The sequence below is a fragment of the Telopea speciosissima genome, chromosome 10 (genome assembly GCF_018873765.1).
Source record: "Telopea speciosissima isolate NSW1024214 ecotype Mountain lineage chromosome 10, Tspe_v1, whole genome shotgun sequence".
Classification (NCBI taxonomy): domain Eukaryota; kingdom Viridiplantae; phylum Streptophyta; class Magnoliopsida; order Proteales; family Proteaceae; genus Telopea; species Telopea speciosissima.
The window spans coordinates 26,787,911-26,808,439 of record NC_057925.1 but is presented as its reverse complement, the minus strand read 5'-3'; the positions used below and the strand labels follow the sequence as shown (position 1 = coordinate 26,808,439).

Genomic DNA, 20,529 nt, shown 5'->3' with positions numbered 1-20,529 from the left:
ACAATCTGTAAATATATTTTGCATCATTTATCTCTTTGGATGCATCCACAGATTTGAGGAACACTGTCCTCCCATTACAATAAACCATGAAATTGATGATGGACTTTCTTGTAGGCTCAGTCCATCCATCTGCCATTATAGTCACCCCATATGTCTCCCATATATTCCTCATCTCACTAATGTACTCATCAATCTCACTCTTTTGTTGAGGTAGAAAAACATTCATTACCTCATATGGGGGGGGCCCTTGAATCCTGGGCCACCTCTGCAATGGTATCTATCATGGTATCATAATGGGGCCTTGTGCGATGTTCTTGGGATGGTATGGTATAGCATCCACTTAGCTATTGATTCTTTAACCAATCCCTTCATCCCCTTCCATGCTCCTTTGATTCGGTCGATCGCTTCCTTTCTTCTTATGCAATTTAGGATCGATGTTGATGGTGGTATGCATCGGTATCTGTAGAGGTGTTGGGGCTGCCCTCACACTTTGTGATCTTTTAAAAGGATTCAAAGTTCTAGGACCTCCAGAACTACCACGCTCCTCCACTACCCCCTACTCTTTGTCTCTGATCATCTTGAAAACTTACTCTACTCTCAAATAGTCCGCCTAAAATCCCTAGCCTCCTCTGCTTGTTTGTATGTCATCAGTGCTCGCAATGTCATCATCATCGTAGGAGTCATCATCATCATCATCATCATCATTGTATTGTCTTCCTCCTCCCATCGAACTCCTTACTGTATCCTCAAGTTGTTCTCTTATCCTTTGCTTGTCAACCTTCCTCTTCTTTCTTCCCCTCAAACTATCACCAATCTCCGGCTACTTCATAGGGACCATATGACAACCTACAAAATCTTTAAATCCTCCAACGATGTTGTTTAAGTCTCACTGGACCCACCTCCCATAAATTGCATGTGACAATAGTTACATATAGATTTTCTCTTATCCCCATCAATGAGAGTACCATGTAACCATGAATGTCACCCCTATACTTGTCGGGTGGTCTCTCTTATTCCCTCTCGCTCTCTTTGTTCCCTCCGCCCCCTTTGTTGACTACTTTCCCCACCTTTTGCTTGCCCTTCTTCGCACGTTGTCTATCACGATCCACCATAATGATACTTGTTTCGCAATGTAAGTAACACAAATAATTAAAAAACTTAATGTAGATGCACTTCAATTGACACTTTTAGATTACTAATATACTTGTATAGTTATTTAATATTTTTCCCCTAACCCTTATATTTTTCACATAATTAAAAAAAAAAATTTTATATATAATGTTAATATAAGTATTGACCTAACACAACAAAACCAAAAATTAGTAAACGTAATATACATGTAATGCATCTCAAAACATATAGAAATAACTTTCATATTTTTTCATTATTTTTTAAACTTAAAACTCATATTTTTCCTTATTTATTTCTGTTTTTTTAATTTTTTATATATTTTTCTTAATTTCCAAAAATTAAAATAATTATTTAAGAGCAAAAAAATAAATCCGACACTGTGAAGCCGTAGATCGGCCATTGGTGTCTAACATATATTTAATTCATTACCATCTAAGTAATATTACCCCTAATTATTTCCTATTTTAATTGTAAGAAAATGAATTTTTAAAACCAGAAAAAAAATAAAAAAAATACATATGGAAAAAAAATTTCGACACCGTGAAGCTGTAGATCGGCCTCCGGTGTCTAACATATATCAATATCATCAACATCCAACAACATTTGTACAAAGTATTTTTAAAAAAAATAGTTTTAGAGAAATATAATTTACCTTAAATAATGAAAATAGGTTTGGATGATGAGCTTAGATGACCCTCCGACGTCTTCCCGGCGACAAGGAGCTTCAACAATGCTTGGATGAGGCTTAGAAGGGAGGAAGAAGAGCAAAAAATGAGGAAGAAGAGAGAAAAATAGAGTTTCAGCAGCTCTCGATTGAAATATCGACCAAGAGCTGCGAAATATGGTATAAACTGGCCCCTAGTGTCACACTATTTATCACTTTTTCAATATCTCGCGATATATCGTGAGATCCACGATATTTCGTCGATATCTCACGATATATCGACGAGATATTGTATTTTTTGGTTTCGGATGTGTTTCGTATCTCGGACATGTCGAGATATACGAAATGTGGCGATATATCGCCGAAATTTCGCGAGATTTTATACCATGGGAGAAAGGACTCTACCTTCTTGAGCCCCAGCCATCTGTTTTGCTTATTGCTCAGTCCTATGTTTGTGGCCAGACTGATAGGAGTACTATTCTGTAATGCTTTGGCATCAACGTTTAGGCCACCCATCTTTTGTTGTTATGAGGAAACAGTTGTCTCACTTGTTTACTTATTTTTCTTCTCATGTTTTTCAGAGTTAACCATGTATTTTTGCTAAACACTGTCGCACTTTTTATCCCTATCATGGTAATAGATCCACTATTCCTTTTCATATTGTGCATTCTGATGTTTGGGGACCCGCTCCCACTACCTCTTTGTCTAGATACCCTTATGTTGTTTCATTTGTTGATGACTAATCTCATACCACCTGGACCTTTTTAATGAAACAAAAGAGTGATGTTTATGATGCTTTCAAGAATTTCTATTAGTTAATTTTTACTCAATTTGGTACCCGCCTCCAGATAGTCCGCTCCAATAAAGGGGGGAGTACATGTATGGGGGGCTCCAAGAGTTTTTTATTGATCATGGTATTATCCACCAAATTGCATGTGTTGATACACCTCAATAGAATGGAGTGGCTGAAAGGAAAAACCGCCATCTGTTGGGGGTCACTAGAAGTCTTCTTCTTAGCATGCATATTCCAAAGACTTTTTGGGTTGACGCTCTCCTTGTTGCTGCCTTTCTCATCAATCAGATGCCAACTCTGCTACTTGGCTCCAAATCCCCTCTAGGAACTCTGCTTCCTCAGACATCTGCCTTACCTCTTCCTCCCAAGGTATTTGGGTGTGTCTGCTATGTCCATGTCAACAAATCGGCTAGAACTAAGCTTGATCCTAAGGCCCTCAAGTACCTCTTCCTTGGTTATTCCTCTTCTACCAAGGGGTATAAGTGCTAGCATCCCGCTTCCCGAAAGCGCTTCCTCTCCAAAGATGTCACTTTCTTTGAGTCTATAACCTTCTTTACTCCTTCTCATCAGCATCCTCTTCAGGGGGAGAATAGAAGGAATGAAGAGGATGTTGATAGCCCTTTCTTCCCACCTTTGCCTACTTCCCATTTCTGTTTGACATTGGTAAACCTAAAGAAGGGGATGTTGTTGCAAGTGGTTATGGTCATGAGAAGGATTACCACATTCACTACAAAAAAGGTGAATGCTTGAAGAGTAAAGGAAAGAAGACCTGCCAAGAGCCCTCTTTGGATCCGGATCCTGAGCTTTATCCTCCTCAGTCAGGTGATCCTCCTTCTGATTTAGATCTCCCAATTGCTACTAGAAAGGGAAAAAGAGATTGCACTAATCCTCTTGCCCATTTGTTTCCTATGATGCTATCTCCCCCACAGGTCTTGCTTTTACCACTGCTCTCTCCTCTGCAACTATTCCCAAGAATCTCACTGAGGCTATATCTAACCCAAAATGGAAGAAGGCTATGTTTTAGGAAATGAGTGCTATTGAGAAGAATGGTACATGGACTCTTGTTGATCTCCCTAGGGGGAGAGTTCCAGTTGGATGCAAATGGGTCTACACAATCAAGTACCCATCAGATGGTACAGTGGACAGATACAAGGCTCGGTTGGTAGCTAAAGGGTACAGTCAAGTTTATGGTATTGATTTCCAAGAGACTTTTGCTCCTGTGGCCAAGCACAACTCAATCAGAGTCCTATCAGTGGCAGCAAACAAAGAATGGTCATTGTATCAATTAGATGTGAAGAATGCTTTTCTTCATGGTGATCTAGAAGAGATGTATATGCAACCTCCACCTGGTTTCAAGTCTCCTTCAGCAGAAAGGAAAGTGTCTCCTCAAAAAGGCATTTTATGGTCTCAAACAGTCACTCAGCTTGGTTTGAGAGGTTTCGACAGGCCATTCTAAGGAATGGATATTCCCAAAGTCAGGCTGAGCACACCTTGTTTATCCGGAGAAGTAATGGTACAGTCACTGCTTTTATTGTTTATGTTGATGATATTGTTGTGACTAGGAATGATGAAGATGAGATAAAGAGGTTTAAATCATACCTGGCCGAATAGTTTGAAATTAAGGATCTTGAACTTTTGAAGTATTTCTTGGGATTGAAGTATCAAGATCAAGGAAGGGCATCAATATTTGCCAATGGAAGTTTGTTTTGGACCTATTGAAAGAGACAGGAATGTTAGGATGTAAACCAGCCAACTCCCCAATTGATCAGAATCAAAAACTTGGTAAAAACTGTGGTTCTCCTCTTGTAGATGCAAAGAAATACCAGAGGTTGGTTGGGAAATTGATCTACCTCTCCTTGACTCGGCCAAACATCAGTTATGCAGTTGGAGTGGTGAGTCAGTTCATGCATGCCCCCAAAAGTGGACACCTTGATGTTGTCTATCGCATCATCAGGTACTTAAAATCCTCTCTAGGAAAAGGCCTTTTATATGCTAGACATAGTCACTTGAGGATAGAGGGCTATACTGATGCAGATTGGGCTCGTTCTATTTCTGATAGACGATCTACTTCCGGTTACTGTACCCTTGTGGGTGGTAACCTTGTTACTTGGAGGAGTAAGAAACAACCAGTTGTAGCTAAATCTAGTGCAGAGGCTGAATTTAGAGGCATGGCTCATGGGGTGTGTGAACTTATATGGCTGAGGCGATTGGTTCAAGAATTGGGGTTTGATTGTGAGGGACCTATGCGGCTCTACTGTGATAACAAGGCTGCTATAAGTATTGCTCATAACCCTGTTCAACATGATCGAACAAAGCACATTAAAGTTGATAGGCACTTCATCAAAGAGAAGCTGGATTCAGGTTGCATTTGTACTCCATTTGTGCAGACCAGTGATCAACTGATAGACATTTTCACTAGGGTCTTATCCCTAACTAGTTCAGTACTCTTCTATGCAAGCTGGGAATGTATGACATTTATTCTCTAGCTTAAAGGGGAGTGTTAGAGTTTGTGTTAAGGGTATAATTGTCTCTATTTCTATTATAAGTCATATAATTGTAATTTTACACTTTTATTCTTTTTCTTACTTTTACCTTCTTTGGGAGTCCTGTGTAATTCCTAAGAATTGTTAGTGAAGTAAATAGGAGTTAGGAGACTTCTCTCCCTAACTCACGATTCTCTCATTTCTCTTCTTCTTCTTCTCCTCTTCTCTTCTCTTCTTCCTTTCTTTTTTCTTGGTCAGTTGTAAATGCTGTCCAACTATTATCAAACCTCCTTGATATTCTAATTAATAGGACATGCACACCCACCAAATGTAACTTCCAATACAAGCAATGAATCGAATATGAGCATTATTATATCAGCCACAAGGAATGATAATGGGAATAACTCACATCTTTGCAACTTCAATGACTCCTTCCCTACAGGTCATTTCAGAAAGCTTCAACTTTTCAATTTCCCTGTCCACATCAATATCATATCAGCGTTATCATTAAAATTATTTTAGCAGAAAATTAATAAGACCAAGATAACCATGCAATGTTCAACTGGATCATAATTGTAGAATAGAGAGATATAACCAGTAGCATTGACAGCAACCCAGGACCCTTCAAAGTTCAAATACTAAACTTACCAAATTTCACAGCTATTGAGTCTCATCATAAATGAGAAAAGTTTCAAGAATTCAGATAACACACCATTGGTGACTGAACCCATCCCAAGCTTATCCCAGATTAGGATTGACCACCCAATCCATTCAGGATCAGACAATACATTGCACTGTTTAGGGATCAGTTCTACCAAACCCAACCAGGATCTGGACCGGCCAATCCTTGAAACATGTAAACAAGTAATAAAAAGGAGCAAATACTACTGACCATTTAATAGACCTAAATGTACTAGAGCAATGGGATACAGATATCTGGTGTGCATGCTGATTACTAAAATTTGAAAACCAACCAACATTTTGATCAACTTGATGCTGAGGATCAATCTTCCACTTCATGACCTTGCTCTCAACCAGTAATAGTGGACATGACAATGAGTCCAAAAAAGTCCATAGAAGAGTTGGTTCTGATTTCATTCAGTTGAATTCTAGTTTTACATCCACATAATAAACCCATAGCCAGGATCCCCAATGCGGGCCTACTCCCCATATGCAGTGGGCTCCTGTCACCCAACTGCATGGTGGAGGTCCCCACCATGAGTCTAATACCTGCATGTAGGAAAGCAGTCCCCATTCCTCATGTTGCAACCTTCAACATGTATCACTTATCACTATGCTATTGGCAAATGTCCTTAGGTTTTAGAGAAGTAATTTAGATTATGCAAGAAGGAATTGATTGAACTCACGTCTTAGCTGCCTGTCGTCCCTTTCCAATCGCAGCACCAAAATACCTCTAGAACAAGTTTCAATAGCGTTATTTGGAAAATTAGTAGGGATACCAATGTAATATTACCATAAAATTTTGAAATTTACCTTATAAATTCAACTAAAATACAAAAACAAATGTGATTCAGACATGTCAAAAGAAATTCTTTTTCCCCCTTTATCTTTCTGACAATAGTTAGATTACAAAATGAGGTTCAAACCCTTTGTGCCATTTCACAAGCATCTCAGACAGAAAACACTATAACTCACATATGAAACACCGGAAGTTTCAATTGTGTACAGTTGTGGTCCATCTCTATCATAACCTCCAAGGATTACTCCACACCCAAAAGGCCTGCATCAGTGGTTCTTGTGATCAAGAAAAAGAAGTATGGAATGCAAAGTAGTACAAAGGCATAACTGATAAGATACAAGTAAATCTATCCAAACCTGAGCCACCAGTAGAGTGTGCACAAATGCACATAACTGGCAACACGTTCAGCAAGTTCCTTCACAGGTATGGGTTCACCATAAACACTGCACAGTCAGACAGACATAAGTGCTAGAAGAATAGAACTAGCAAGTAGTTAATTAATATGCAACACTGCTGCTTCCTCAAGGCTATTGTGATGAGGATTGATCAATCTGATTTGTACTAGCTATAAGATTTTAAGTCTATATACACATTTGTTCATGATTTCATCCTTGTTACTGGATTTCATGAGTTGAAGTTTAATGCCGATGCAATCCCGGGGTTTTGAAACCCTACATTTGGGTTGCTATGGGCCCACCCAAGTAAAGGAACTCAAATAAAATGGTCAGTCACAGTTCTTTAATTAATTAGAAACTCAAAACCAGCAAAACAAGTTAGAGACTCGAAGGAAGTGACTAAATAAGTGGGGGTAGTTCTGGAAAGTCACAATAGAAGGGGAAGGAATGGAATACTAAAGGGATGGAAGCCCCGTACTTTCAGAAACAATAATACTAGGCTTAGTTAACAATGATGGGAGAGGTTGTCTTCAACCTCTCAACCTGAATAGTTAGCGGAAGCACAGAACCAGCATGTTTCAAATGAAACTCTTCGTTCCACCATCATTCAACCTAAAACTTCAGGTGACGAATCGCAGAACATGGCTCTCTTGAATGAAAGTAATAATAACTACAACAGATCACAGAGGAGAGGAGTATTTATTCTGCAACTGGACTTAGCAGAAGAACAGAAATCAGATTTGAGATCTGATGTAGAGTTCATATCTCAGATGGTGATTTAACCTCAAACTCTACAATATAGGTCGCCCTAGAGTGATGAATGACTGCCCAAAACATTTGGAGGAAAGAAGAAGAGGTGAGATAGATCAGTCATCAATCGTGAGACTGTTAGGTTGCCCAGAACAAGATATTTCAGGTACGAGAGTAATACAAGAAAGAAGGAGAAGAACAGGAAAAGAATAGAAGAAGAAAGAAGAAATAAGAAATAAGAAGGGAGGAGGAGAGAACGACAGCCAAGCTGCCCAGGCCATGAAAACTATTAGGCGCTATAACTGTTGCACCTGAAAACATATTGGCCATGAAGCAATGACAACTCATCAAAGCCTTCTCCCAACTAAATGGGGAAGCTACATAAATGTTGCTTTGGCATGAGATTCTGTTTAAAGTCACCTTGAAGCATGACATTCTTATCTAACAAGCATAGTTCACAATGCAGACCTTTCATAGTTATTCGCCTCAGCCTTCGCTCGAGAAACAATTTGCCTCCCATCTGCAGCTAATCCAGCCACAGCCTGTAACAGAAAGTACATTATAAAGTGAGATTCCGATTACCTATCTGACCTAGAAAATAGGAGGGGTAATGGGAGCACTATTTTATCAGCAACAAAAAGCTGAGGACTATTGAAATTGCCAGAGTGGAATGACATAGAGCTCATCAAAATAAATTAGAAAAAGAGAAAAATAAGGAACAGGAAAGAAAGTAGAGAATATCCCCAACAACTCCTACCACCAGCTTGATAAAGAGCCTGACAGCCACCCATAGTTGTCACGGCGTCTAGGCGACCCAAGGTGTTGGAGGGGGCCTGGACGCAAGGCAACCAAGTTGCCCACCTAGGTGACGCCTTGACAACTATGCAGCCACCCTTAACATCTCCACCTTTCAACATCCTAGCAATCAACCATACTAACATAATCACTACCTCTGCACTTCACCCACCACATCAAATGGATCCCATCAAAACAAATCAACTTAGCAATAAGAAAGACACAGATAAGGCAGAAAGGTGGAAAGCAAAAAAAATAAAAGAAACATGGATGATGGGTCAAACAGGTGGTATTCTTTTCTCATGTTTACTAATTGCACGATCAGTATGTGGATGGTGTTATCACTTGGACTCTCTAACAGTCCAAGTACTCATATAAAGCTAACAAATCAAGTTTTCACATCCTCAAATTAGCAAGTGTAATTCCATTACTTAAATAAAAACCCTATCTACAGCACCAATCAGGAATATATGCAGCACTTGCAGTAACATTAGTGTCTGGTTTGGAAGAAACACCCTTGGAACCTCTATGGGTCCTTGAGAACAAAAAACCGCTGAAGCCTGGGAAAGAAATAATTACATAAGATTCGGTGGGGTCAATCAAGCACACACCAGTCAGTAATATTATCAATTTGATCTAATTCTCATGGTCAATAGAAAATCAAACCTCTGCCTATATATGGGGGTTAGTTATGGTCATGAGGAACTAATTTGACAGATCACATCAAACCTAACCTCTTTTTTTGGGTAAAACATCAAGTCTTACCTCAATTATTACAAGACAGCTTAAATTGAAGCAAGTTTGAATTCCACAAGTTCAAAACACAGCATTAGTGAAATAAAATAAAGATTAAAGTCTCTATTCATGTGCATAGAAAGTTCCAAAGACATTTGTTGGAAACTAGGGGTACTTTAGTACTTTAGTTCAGGTTTTGTGGGGTTTTCTGTTATTTTTTATTTCTTCAGTACTTATATGTAATTCTGTAACAAGTAAGGGGTTAGGAGTAATTTCATAAACTCCTAACCAACTTACCTTTTACAACTCTAAGTCTTTTTTATAAAATAGAAGGCTGCCTGCGAGAGAACTATTCTACTCTCTAGCAGGCTTCTCTACTCCCAGCTTACGGCATCTCTTCCTCCCTTCTCTTCTTCTTCTTCCCTCTTCTTCTTCTACTTTAGGTTTGATCAGTCAGGTTCTGGTTTGCAACAACATTCATGTAAAGAAGCCCAAGGTAGAGACAATATGAGATTGTCCAACACCCATGTCAATTATAAGAATCAAAAAGGACAACAGTGAGCAAAACACATACCCACAAACTACAAAGAAGTACATAAATAAAACAGGGAAAACCAAAGCAATAAGAAAACGCCAAGAGAGAGTACCATTCCAGAATGACGATGAATAGAGTGGATTCTCCGATTTGAACCAGGTAACATCATCTTCGACGTTATGAGCTTCTCCACACCCTAAAATCAAATTATAACTAAACATTAGCAATAACCTAACAAAAAGAACTGCAATAAAACCATTTCATAGAAACTTAACCATAACGATCCCATCTTTGCACTTGATGCCGACAACAGTTCTGTTAACAAAATGGAACATTTAAGAATACTAATGAGTTGTAGAAAAACAAAATCTAAAAAAACATAGTTGAGAGAAGCGGAGACGAAGGAGATACCCGCTGTTATCGACGGCTTTGGCTGCGTATTCAATCTGAAAAACACGGCCATCGGGAGAGAAAGTAGTGACGGAAAGGTCATAACCAGTCCCAATGCTGCTCATCTTTCACTCTTCTTCTTTTTTGTGTATCTTCTTTTCTGTTCGTCTATTGCTCTTCTCAGCCGTCGTTGCTCGTCTCTCCAAGAACCGTAGTAAGTTCGGGAATGGCTATTAAATTGGAACGGATACGTACGGCAATTAAACGGATTAGATGGCAATAATAAGTTTCAAAAATCCGGCAAAATAAAATGCATATGGCAATAATACGATACCTGTTTAATACGGCCATTCTATAAGCAAAAATACGGGCATATATGCACTATGTAATAGATATTCACCACCTAATACACAAAATAATAGCATATACACAATGAATTTATTTTTGAGGGCCCAAAAGAAATACATTTATTTTTATCATTTGGGCAAGTAGAGAAGAAATACATTTATTTCTTTTAGTTGGGTAGGGATATGCAATTTTCTGTTATGCTATTGTTCCTTTCTTTTTAAAATATTTTACATTTTGTTTCATAATTTTCCATTGAACCAGGTGGAGGAAAAAGGATCCAGCAGAAGAGGAGGAGAAATAGTGAGGAATTAATGTTATAGAATATGGCCATAAGGAGAAAAATAAAGGGGAAAGGATGACTGGGGTTTGGAACAGAGAAAAAACAAATCCAAGAACTGCTTAGCTGTGTTAATGTCAGAAACAGAGCTTTTCTATTTTCCAGACTAAATTCTATTAGTCTATAATTGAACAAGTTAAAAAAATAATTGACTCTATCGAAGCAGACATATTTACTCTCTGTTCTTGAATGATCAAACCCTGAAACCACCCATTTCAGAAAGAGGGGCAGAAGCTCAGATCAATTCAGAATCCTCATTCCTTCATATCAACAATCAATAAATGTAACACAAAACCCAGATTGGTTATTAGAAGTAATACAGATAAATAGAGCCGCAATCCCAGGAAAGGAAGGGAAACAGGGGAAAAAACATAAATATTTTCTCTCTTCTCCGTCTGGTAGTAATTCAAAATTGTCAATTAATCAGGACAGAACCCACCAAATTCTGACTAAACTGAGAGAAAGAGAGAGTAAAAACCAAATGATGAAACAAGATAAGAACAGAAAACCTATATCTATGTAGATTACCAGAACATGTCTTCTGAGTAGTGAGCTTATAAATCAAAACCATGATTCCCAGTGCATGGATCTTCAAGCTCAAGATTAGTTTGGCCAAATCTGATAATTAAGATAACAATCATAACATAAAGGTTGAGATTTGAGACCTGCAAACGCCGCTGCAACCGAACGGAGACGGAGAAGAAGAGGAGGAACACAGCCGTCGGCCTTGAAGATTGAGAAGAGAAGCAGAGTCGTCGCTGTTGCCGTCGCCATTGAGGATTTGAGCCTTGTAGGAAGATTCTCCAGTGGCCGTTAAACGGAGATGGAGAAGATAATTGGGGATTGGGGGCAACGGCCGTTAGGGTTCGAAGAGAATGGGAAACAAGGAGAATGCATTTTTTCACTTTTGCGTTTTTTCTTGTTTTAGACTTTAGTTTTGGTTTTTTTTTTTTTTTTTTAAACATTAGGTTTAAAAAGTATTAATCCGTTTAATTCGTATTTATAGTTTTATACGCGATTAATACTCTAGTACATAAAAAATGTGTTTTTTAGTAAAAATACGGAAATATACGTTATAATATGCTTTTTTTATTTAAACGTTCGGATATACGTTTAATACGTGTATAATACGCAAACTTACTAACTAAGCCTAGAACTAGTTCACGGCTTCTTCGATCTCAAGAAACAAGGAATGCTAGAGAAAAGTTAAGGGCCCGCTTGATAACCTTTCTGCTGTTTCTGTGCTGAGAAACAGCAGAAACAGTTTTTTCTCTTTCGATGCTAAGAAACAGCTTTTGTAGCGTTTGGTAAATCTGTTCTGGAAATGTTTCCAGAATACAATTGGAACAGTAATGGTGTTTGATAAAATCTAGTAAAGTTTGAATATAGAATTTGTAAATGAAAGTTGTTGGGAAGGCTATATATATTCTTAAGGAAAGATACTGCTACAACCTCCAATATGGAACCTCTACCTACAGATGCACTTTGAGGAAAGACAATTCCTCTTAAAGAGCACGACACTGCTACAACCTCCAATGTGGAGCACACAGCCCCCAAATATCAATGCTCAAACGCCACTTGCAACAACACAACCCAGAAAAATTGGCAACTTCCCAAGTAACTTTAAGAAAGTGATAGACCTCACCTAAGGCAGGATGCCTGCACAATTCAAGCCAGACTATCAGCCTAAGCAGATTTTGATATTATAACCCAGACCTCAATAACCCAGGATAACAACAAATATAACAGCAGCAACTGGGAGCTTCAAGGGGAGCTTCAGTAGATGAAAACAACAAGTTTAATAAAGCTCGGATGATCTCAGATGTTCCCAGAAAATAAAAATTAGAAAGGGGAGTAATCACAAAAGAAGAGAGAGAGAGAGAGAGAGACCGATTATTCAAGGGAAGTTGGCTCTACAGCTTACACGGAGCATCCATGGAAGTTGGCTCAATAGCCATAAAACAAACAAACAAAAATTGCTAAACCGACAAAAATTCAAATCTTAAAACCACATCTTTGGGTTGCAGAACCAGCATTCACAAAAGAAGAGAAAAAGAGAGAGAGAGAGAGAGAGACAGACCGATTATTCAACGGAACCTATTTTAGGGTTCGATCATTCCTGCAACCCAAACCAAAGAAACTCTAAAATCAGTAAGATTAATCAATAAGAACACCAGCAATCGCAGCAGGTAATCAATTTAATTTTTTTTCAAAAAGTTGTTGATGTTTTCCCTCTTCTCAATAATAGTAACCTATCGTTACGGCCACTCCTGCTTCGTCATTCCAGCTACTCAAACCAAAGAAATTCTAAAGTATAAACCTTAAGAAATAAACTATTTCTTGCAATTGATTTTCATACCGCCATTATTCTAGGGGTTTCTGAATCAGTGACCATGAACGAGAGAGAAAGATAGAGACAGAGAGAGGTTTTCTTTATGGGGGGAGTCTTGCAGAGATACCTGGATGGTGGAGGGAGAGCAGCGGTTAGCTCCAGTTGGGAGAGCAGCGGAGAGCTCCGGTTGGGACAGCAGAGGTGAGAACGATGTTCAAGCAGTCGAGGACGATGAGAATGGAGTGAGAGCTTGCTGGTTTTTCCCCTCCAGGCTCGTTAGGTCGAATGAAGTAAAAGTGTAAAACCCTTTTTCCACCCAAAAAAAATATCGAGCACACTTTTTTTAACTTTGTTCTGAGAAATGTAAAAACATGTCGGACATGTTCCGTCAAACCTGTTCCATGACCCATAAATTTTAATTTATGATTCTAAAAACACTAAAAACGAAACAGGTTTATTAGCGGTTTTTAGAGTGTTTTTTCGTTTCTCATAATAGAAAAACACTAAAAACAGTTTTTTGGGAAGGTTATCAAGGCATTGCTAATGCCTTGATAACCTTACCAAGTATTTCTGTTTTGAAACTGTGCTGGGCCAGCATAGTTTTTTTCGACCCCGTTAAATAACATTCTCAGAAACAGTTTTTGGTGTCCTTTTATGCTGAGAAACACTTCAGAGCACAAAAACTGTTTGATAACCATTGTTCTTTATAAATTGTTTTCTGGAGCATAAATCAGAATTTCTACTCTCCATAAGACATTTTACAGAACATGTAAGACATGTTCTGCTTGCTCAGCACAAATTAAACACAAACCGTGCCCGATAATTTTAACCCCAATCCCACCCCAAAACCTAAAACATAACGAAGAAAGAACTCTTCTCTTGCTCTGCTCTCTCGCTCTCTCGGCTCTCTCGCCCTCTGGATCTGTCGATCTCTCATTCGCTATGGGTTCTCCTACAGATCTGTCGATTTCTCTTGGTATTTCACTCAGAGGGGGCTCTCTTGCGGTGGATCTGAAGAGGCTGGTCTTCTTCCTGCGACAGAAGTACTCTGCAACCCATAGGTTTGTGAATCTTCTTCTTCTTTTTCTTCCTCTGTTCGTCTTCTTCTTCTTCCTCTGCTCATCGTTTTCTTCATTTTCTTCCTCTGATCTACCTTCAGTTCTACCCCTTCCTCTGATCTAATGTTGTATTTTGCATTTTGCAAAAACCCTAAATCCGAAGGAGAAGATATTTCACTAATCCCACAAACCCCAAGGTATTTCACTGATGGTGTTCATTTGTGTTCTGGAAATGTTTCCAGAACAGGTTTACCAAGCAGGTAAAAAACAGTTTCTTAGCAAAGAAAATAAAAAAAAATGTGCTGCACAACAAAAAAATGTTTTCTTGTTGCGCAGCACACTTCCAGAACAGAAACACCAAGTAAGGTTATCAAGCGGTGCCCTCATTTTCTTTGCTGAGAAACCGTTTTTTATCCGCTTGGTAAACCTGTTCTGAAAACGTTTTCAGAAGACAATCATCATCTATCTCTCTCTTGAATGATCATCCTCTCTCTTTGTCCCTGCTGCCTTTGATGTAGCAGCATTCTTCTTCTTCTTTCCTGGAACCCATTTAAAAATCCCATTCTCTACCTTCACCTGTCCATCACCACCACCATTCAAACCCAAAACCCATCAATCCCTTGCTTACCCATATCCCAATCCCATGGTTTTCGAGCAATTTGCGGACATTACAAGATACTAACTGGAGCAATACCCATTTAATTTTCTGCTTTTAACTTTCTTGAACCACCATTTTATAGTTCATAGAAAGTTTAGAAACTCTCTGTTTCTTTCTCTTTCTCTCTCCCTTCTTCATTTTTTCCTGAAAACCTTATGAAAACACCAGAAGACACAAGAAAGAAAAAAAAAAAAAAAAAAAAAAAAAAAAAAAAGAAAAAAGGGAATGGAAATCACACAAAGTGTTTGTAAAAAAGATGAAATGAAGGATCCATTTCCATTTCCATTTCAATTTCCAAGGAGAATGGATTAATTCAAATAGTTCTTCTCCTTCTCTATCTCTACTCCATACAGGGGAAGTCAAAAAGAGAAAACCCAATTCAAATTGAAGAAGAAAGAGGAGATTTATCAAGATGAACGGTCTGTTCTCAAGCTCCTTCAAGAAGTACACAGACCTGAAGCGTCAGGCCTACCTGGACGACATGGAATCAGGTGGAGAAGCTGGAAAGGAAAGCGTGAACCTTGACAGGTTCTTCGAAGATGTGGCCCTGAACGCTCCAATGTTGCTCATTGAAATCTCCTTGGTTGTGGCCCTGACTCCTCTGCAGATCGTACTCGAACATTTGTCGTTGCTGGGTTGGGGAAAAAACTCAAAGACATGATGGACGATTTTCAAGGGCTGAGAGCAAAGATGAATATCGAGTATAAGGAGACCGTAGAGCGCAGGTATTTCACCATTACAGGTCAGAAAGCTGATGAAGAGACAATTGAGAACCTGATTTCAAGTGGGGAAAGCGAGAATTTCTTAGTGGTCCTTGAAGATGAAACGAACAAATTTCTCTGCAATTCAGGCCTTGAAGAAGCAGTAAACCGATTTTGGGTATTTTTAGAACCCTAGATTAGATTGAAGAAGAAGAAGTTGCAGGTCAGATTACACTTGGTAAGATATTGTCGAGCGGAGAGGATAGTTGCAAGTGACGTTCGATGGCGGTAGTAGATTTCTCAAGTGACGATGGTGAGTTAGAACTTCTCTGTGAAGCTCTTGAGGATCGCAAGAGAAAAACGGAAAAGAAGAGGAAGAAGAAGAAGAAGATGAAGAAGCAGCAGAAGGCGATGGCTTTTACTTGAGTTTGCTGACGATGTACAGTGGAGTTTCGATCTAGCTTGGAGAGGTTGGAAGAAGTTCAATGGAGCTTTGATGGAACTTCGTTGGGTCTCCACGATCGATGGTGTTTGGAAATTATCGGGAACAACTTGTATAAACTTGTGCTGAGCAATGACAGAACATGTTGGACATGTTCTGTCAAAAGTCTTCTGGGGAGCAGAAATTTTGATTTATCCACCAGAGAACAATTTCTATGGAACAATGTTTATCAAGCACTTTTTAGGTGTTTTTGTGTTTCTCAGAATAAAAAAACACTAGAAACAGTTTATGGGAAGGTTATCAAGCGGTGCCCAAGTGGGCTCTAAAGTTGGGACTTCCTGACCCGAAACATTTTAATATGACGACATTGCACCGAACCAGAACCGGTCCACTGAGTCGCTGATGTGGGGTTTTAAGTTTGAAATTGAACTTCGATTTGACATTTGCATGCCAGAGTGGTCTAGTTTCAATTAATGCAACTCCACCCTTTTAGGCTATATTTGAATGTCAAGAAAAGGGAAAAAAAAATTAATAGTAGTATAAAAATATGATGATACAATGATTGATTTATGTCTCTGTTTCTCTCCTTAAATTCAAACCTTTTTTAAATTTTTTTTTCTTTTTTGTTTGGGTAAATTATAGATCACCCCCTGATTTTCAATCGAAACTCAAATCACCCCCTGGTTTTTGAAAAAACTCAAATGTCCCCCTCTACAATAACGGTGTTAGTCTACTGTTAGCTATTGGTGTGAAAGGACTATTTTACCCTTGTACTAAAAAATTAGAATTAAATTTACAATACTACCCAACCTTCATCTTCAACTTAAAATACCCCACTCCTTTCCTGCAACTCCTCTGGATCTAGCTAACCCTTTCCAAGATCTTATTCCAATTAAGAGAAAGAAACAACCCTAAAATTTATTAAATCCAGATCTCAATAAAATCTGATCGAATTAAACCTAGGAGTCTCTATTTATAGAATTTTCCAGATCCGACCAAAACCTTCACTAGATCATACTTTGACTCGCTAGATCTCAAGCATTGATGAAGAGAAGTGGGAGGTGTTAAAGATTGACGATTCTGATTCCTAAGCGTTTAAAGAGAGTGGATAGTGAAGGAAGAAGAGAAAGGTGACTGGGAGGACAGGATGGTTTGTGCCTTGTTGATTTCTTGTATAGTGAGAGGGTCGAGTGGGTGGAAAGGGACTTGGGCCATAAGGTTGGGTTTCTTCCATCTCTCTGCATGGGCCTTGACAAGATCGGATTTGGTATGGAATTGAGACCTGGATATGTACTTGGGGGAGTAGTAGGCACAGTCGAAGAGCTCTGCCTTGTCGGAGGGAGGTGCAGGATATCAAGTGACGATGAGGATGAGAAGACCACTTACGAGAAGAAACAAGAAGCGAATGAAACCTTTCGAGTAGTTCATCTCTCCTTCTCTCTGTTTGAAGCTTGGAGCACACACAGAGAAAGAGAGACCGTATTTCATAAACGTTTAAAGATTGACTTCTGAAAACTTATCTTGGACAACACGGACAATCTCTGTTTGCATAGGCTTTTGAAATCTGACCTGAACCCATCACTTGATATAAATCAAAGGAAAATAGCCTGAAAACCTTAACCATTTCACCTCTCAATTACTCATTTGAGGATTTATCAACCAAAAGGTCTTTGCTTGCGGAGGGATTTCTGGATCTAGCTAACCCTTACCAAGATCTTATTCCAATTAAGGGAAATAACCCTAAAATTTAAGAATCCAGATCTCAAAAAAATTCTGATTCAATTGAACCATGGAGTCTATGTTTACAGAGAATTTTCCAGATCCGACTAGAACCTTCACCAAATCATACTCTCAAACTCCACCCTCCCCCTTTCTGGCCAAGATGCCTCTGTCGGAATTTGAAGACAAAGGTTGAAGAAGAATGTTGAATAAGAAGGGTTTTTGTTTAAGAAGTAAAATGAAAGTTGATAGGGTATCTTGGACAGGGTTTCCGTGTGTATCTCTGCAAGCAGCTCCTTGTAATTTCTTCTCTTTACAGCAGCTCCTTGTAATTTCTTCTCTTTACTCTCTTTCTACTCTCTGGTGAAGTTCAGCTTGAGATTGAGTTGTAGGTGAGGAAAAGAGTGGTGTGAGGAAGAAGATAGAATTTGGGGGTTTTACTTACAAGGGTAAAATCATAAATCAACACTAGTCAAGGGTAGTTTAGGGATTTAAATTTATTTAACTAGCTGACATCATCACTTAACAACATAAAACTAACGGTAGGGACTAATTTGTCATTTTGGGGTCTAAATCAGGGGGTGATTTGAGTTTTTTCAAAAACCAGGGGGTGATCTGAGTTTCGATTGAAAACCAGGGGGTGATCTATAATTTACCCATATAAAAATTATTTACGCATAAGTAGTTACGAAACGATTTCTCTTTCTATACTCTATTATGTCTAATAGTTACCACATAGTTTTCCTCTTTTTACAAAAAAGATTTGGGAAAAGGCTTCATATACGGTCGTGTAAACTGTGTATGTGAGAGGGTGGGAGTTTCAAGGCATTAATTAATGGGTGGGGATTTATGACTTTTCCAACTCTTTGTGAGAGACCCTCTCACATACACGGTTGACACAACCGTGTATGAAAACTTTTCCCAAAAGATTTATCAATCATTTTTTTAAACAAAATGAAAAGTGATACCAAAAATCCATTTACAATCATTTATAAAAAACCATTTACTAAACTGCTCAAGTTTCAAATTTGAAACTATTTGTTTAAACGGTTTGGTTTTAGTAATAGAAAAAGAGGAGGTGTTAGCAGCGCGACAGGCATTTTCGTTAAGCACAAAGCTAAATGCGATGGGTAAATCTAAGCCGTCAAATTATTTTGAAGGAAATCTGAACTGTTAAGTGCGTTGACTGTACAATTTAATGGAAACTGGTTATGACCTCCTAGTGCCGGTTATGGGAAACTGGCTACGACCTCTTACTGCCGGTTAGGATCTCTAATATCCTAAGGTACCGGTTATGACTTATTCGACTTCCAAAAACACCCTTGTACCTATACTGAATTCGACTTCCAAAAACACCCCCAAAATCTAACAAAAAACCCTAGTTAAATCGGAGATGGAAGTCCTCACCGCCGTTCCCCCATTTGTTCAATTCTGACCGGCGTCGGCGGCGATGGAGATATATCAGTAGCAGGTATCCCATATTTGTTGTTCTCTTTGAGGCTTTAGGAATTTTTTTTACCAAAATCTACCAAAACAACGTAAAACGAGACGGAAGTCCTCACCGGCGTTCCCCCATTGGTTCGATTCTCATCGGCGTCAGCGGAGATGGAGATTTATTAGTAGCAGGTATCCCCTATTTGCTATTCTCTTTCTCTCTTTTTATATATTACACTCTCTTTCCCTCTGTTTTTTTGGTTGTTTTAGTGTTTTTTTTTTTTTTTTTTTTTTTTAGGGTTTTTTTGTGTTAAATTTTACCCATCTTGGGTTAATAGAACAGAGAAGATAGGGTAACCTAGGTTTTTAGCAACGGGATTTCCCCAGATTTATCATTATTCTCTTATCTCAATCCTCCACTCCAGGTAATTTTCTTTACCTCTACCATTTAAGTTCTGAATCATATAGAAATTATGTCTCTTTAGATATTGTGTTGTTGTCTGAAGGTAGTTCCTATTAGGTCTTTTTCTTGTGAGGTAGTTCCAAAGGCCACAATGTACAAGCCTTTGTTTACTTTACATCCGTTAGGAAATGGGGTTCTATGCATGCCTTATTCTGTCAAGAAATCATCAGATTATCGCAAAAGAATACAAAGAAGAATTTTGAAGCTTAGTCGATTACCCAATGATTCCTTGATGGTAGCAGGTCATGAAACCTACCCTAACCTCAAATTTCATGTCCAGGAAATCATTTGTACATTGTTTGTTTTATTTCTATTATTATCAATTTAAAAGTGATTGGGAAAAAAATGGGGTATTAAAACCAGAAAAATATTGGCCAGACTTGAAGAAGACATAATTTAGCTATACAAAAACAAAAATTCTATGACAATAACACATCATAATGGCCTTCAAAGTACAAAGTTTGTTATCGAAAACTCCCATTTTGCCTTATTCTGATTCCCTGTTTTTTCCCACCTCGCCTAAGCAAAGCAGAAAACCAAAAAATAGAAATGAGTTTCAGTCTGTCTCTTCCTATCCTACCCTACACCTCAAGCTATTCACATATTGAAGATGTGCATACAAAATCCAATATTTCATGACAGCAACTCATCATAACCCATTCCATTCTGTACTCTCTTCATATGGAAGTATGGAAGTCAATAAAAACAGGAGGAAAAAAATGCACTTTGTCGATTAGTACTTGTACATGTAAGAGAACTAGCTAGAAGGAGTAATGAAGAACTTATTATTGAGCTCCAAAATTGGACATGGATTGGTCCTTCTCATTGGTCTCAAAGAAGCATGGTAAGAAACTTCATAGATTTGACTTCACCTTGTAGAGGTAAT

General features: G+C 38.5%; 2 protein-coding genes across 2 annotated transcripts in view; one reads left to right on the top strand and one right to left on the bottom strand.

The window, feature by feature from the left end:
* The window catches only part of LOC122643925 (proteasome subunit alpha type-3-like), a 32,859-nt gene extending 22,497 nt beyond the window's left edge, over positions 1-10,362 (bottom strand). Inside the window, exons 1-8 of the mRNA XM_043837501.1 lie at positions 10,173-10,362; positions 10,037-10,076; positions 9,874-9,957; positions 8,165-8,238; positions 6,908-6,994; positions 6,728-6,812; positions 6,439-6,485; positions 5,481-5,546 (exon numbers count right to left, since the gene is read on the bottom strand). Of these exons, the coding sequence (XP_043693436.1) occupies positions 5,481-5,546; positions 6,439-6,485; positions 6,728-6,812; positions 6,908-6,994; positions 8,165-8,238; positions 9,874-9,957; positions 10,037-10,076; positions 10,173-10,276 (587 nt within the window). The 5' untranslated portion in view covers positions 10,277-10,362. The remainder of the gene's footprint in view (positions 1-5,480; positions 5,547-6,438; positions 6,486-6,727; positions 6,813-6,907; positions 6,995-8,164; positions 8,239-9,873; positions 9,958-10,036; positions 10,077-10,172) is intronic.
* A 4,934-nt stretch (positions 10,363-15,296) lies between these two features.
* On the top strand, positions 15,297-16,011 carry LOC122643452 (syntaxin-123-like). Its single transcript, XM_043837071.1, has 3 exons — positions 15,297-15,425; positions 15,464-15,691; positions 15,988-16,011. The coding sequence occupies exons 1-3, from the start codon at positions 15,297-15,299 to the stop codon at positions 16,009-16,011; spliced, it is 381 nt and encodes a 126-aa protein (XP_043693006.1).
* Positions 16,012-20,529: the final 4,518 nt, after the last annotated feature.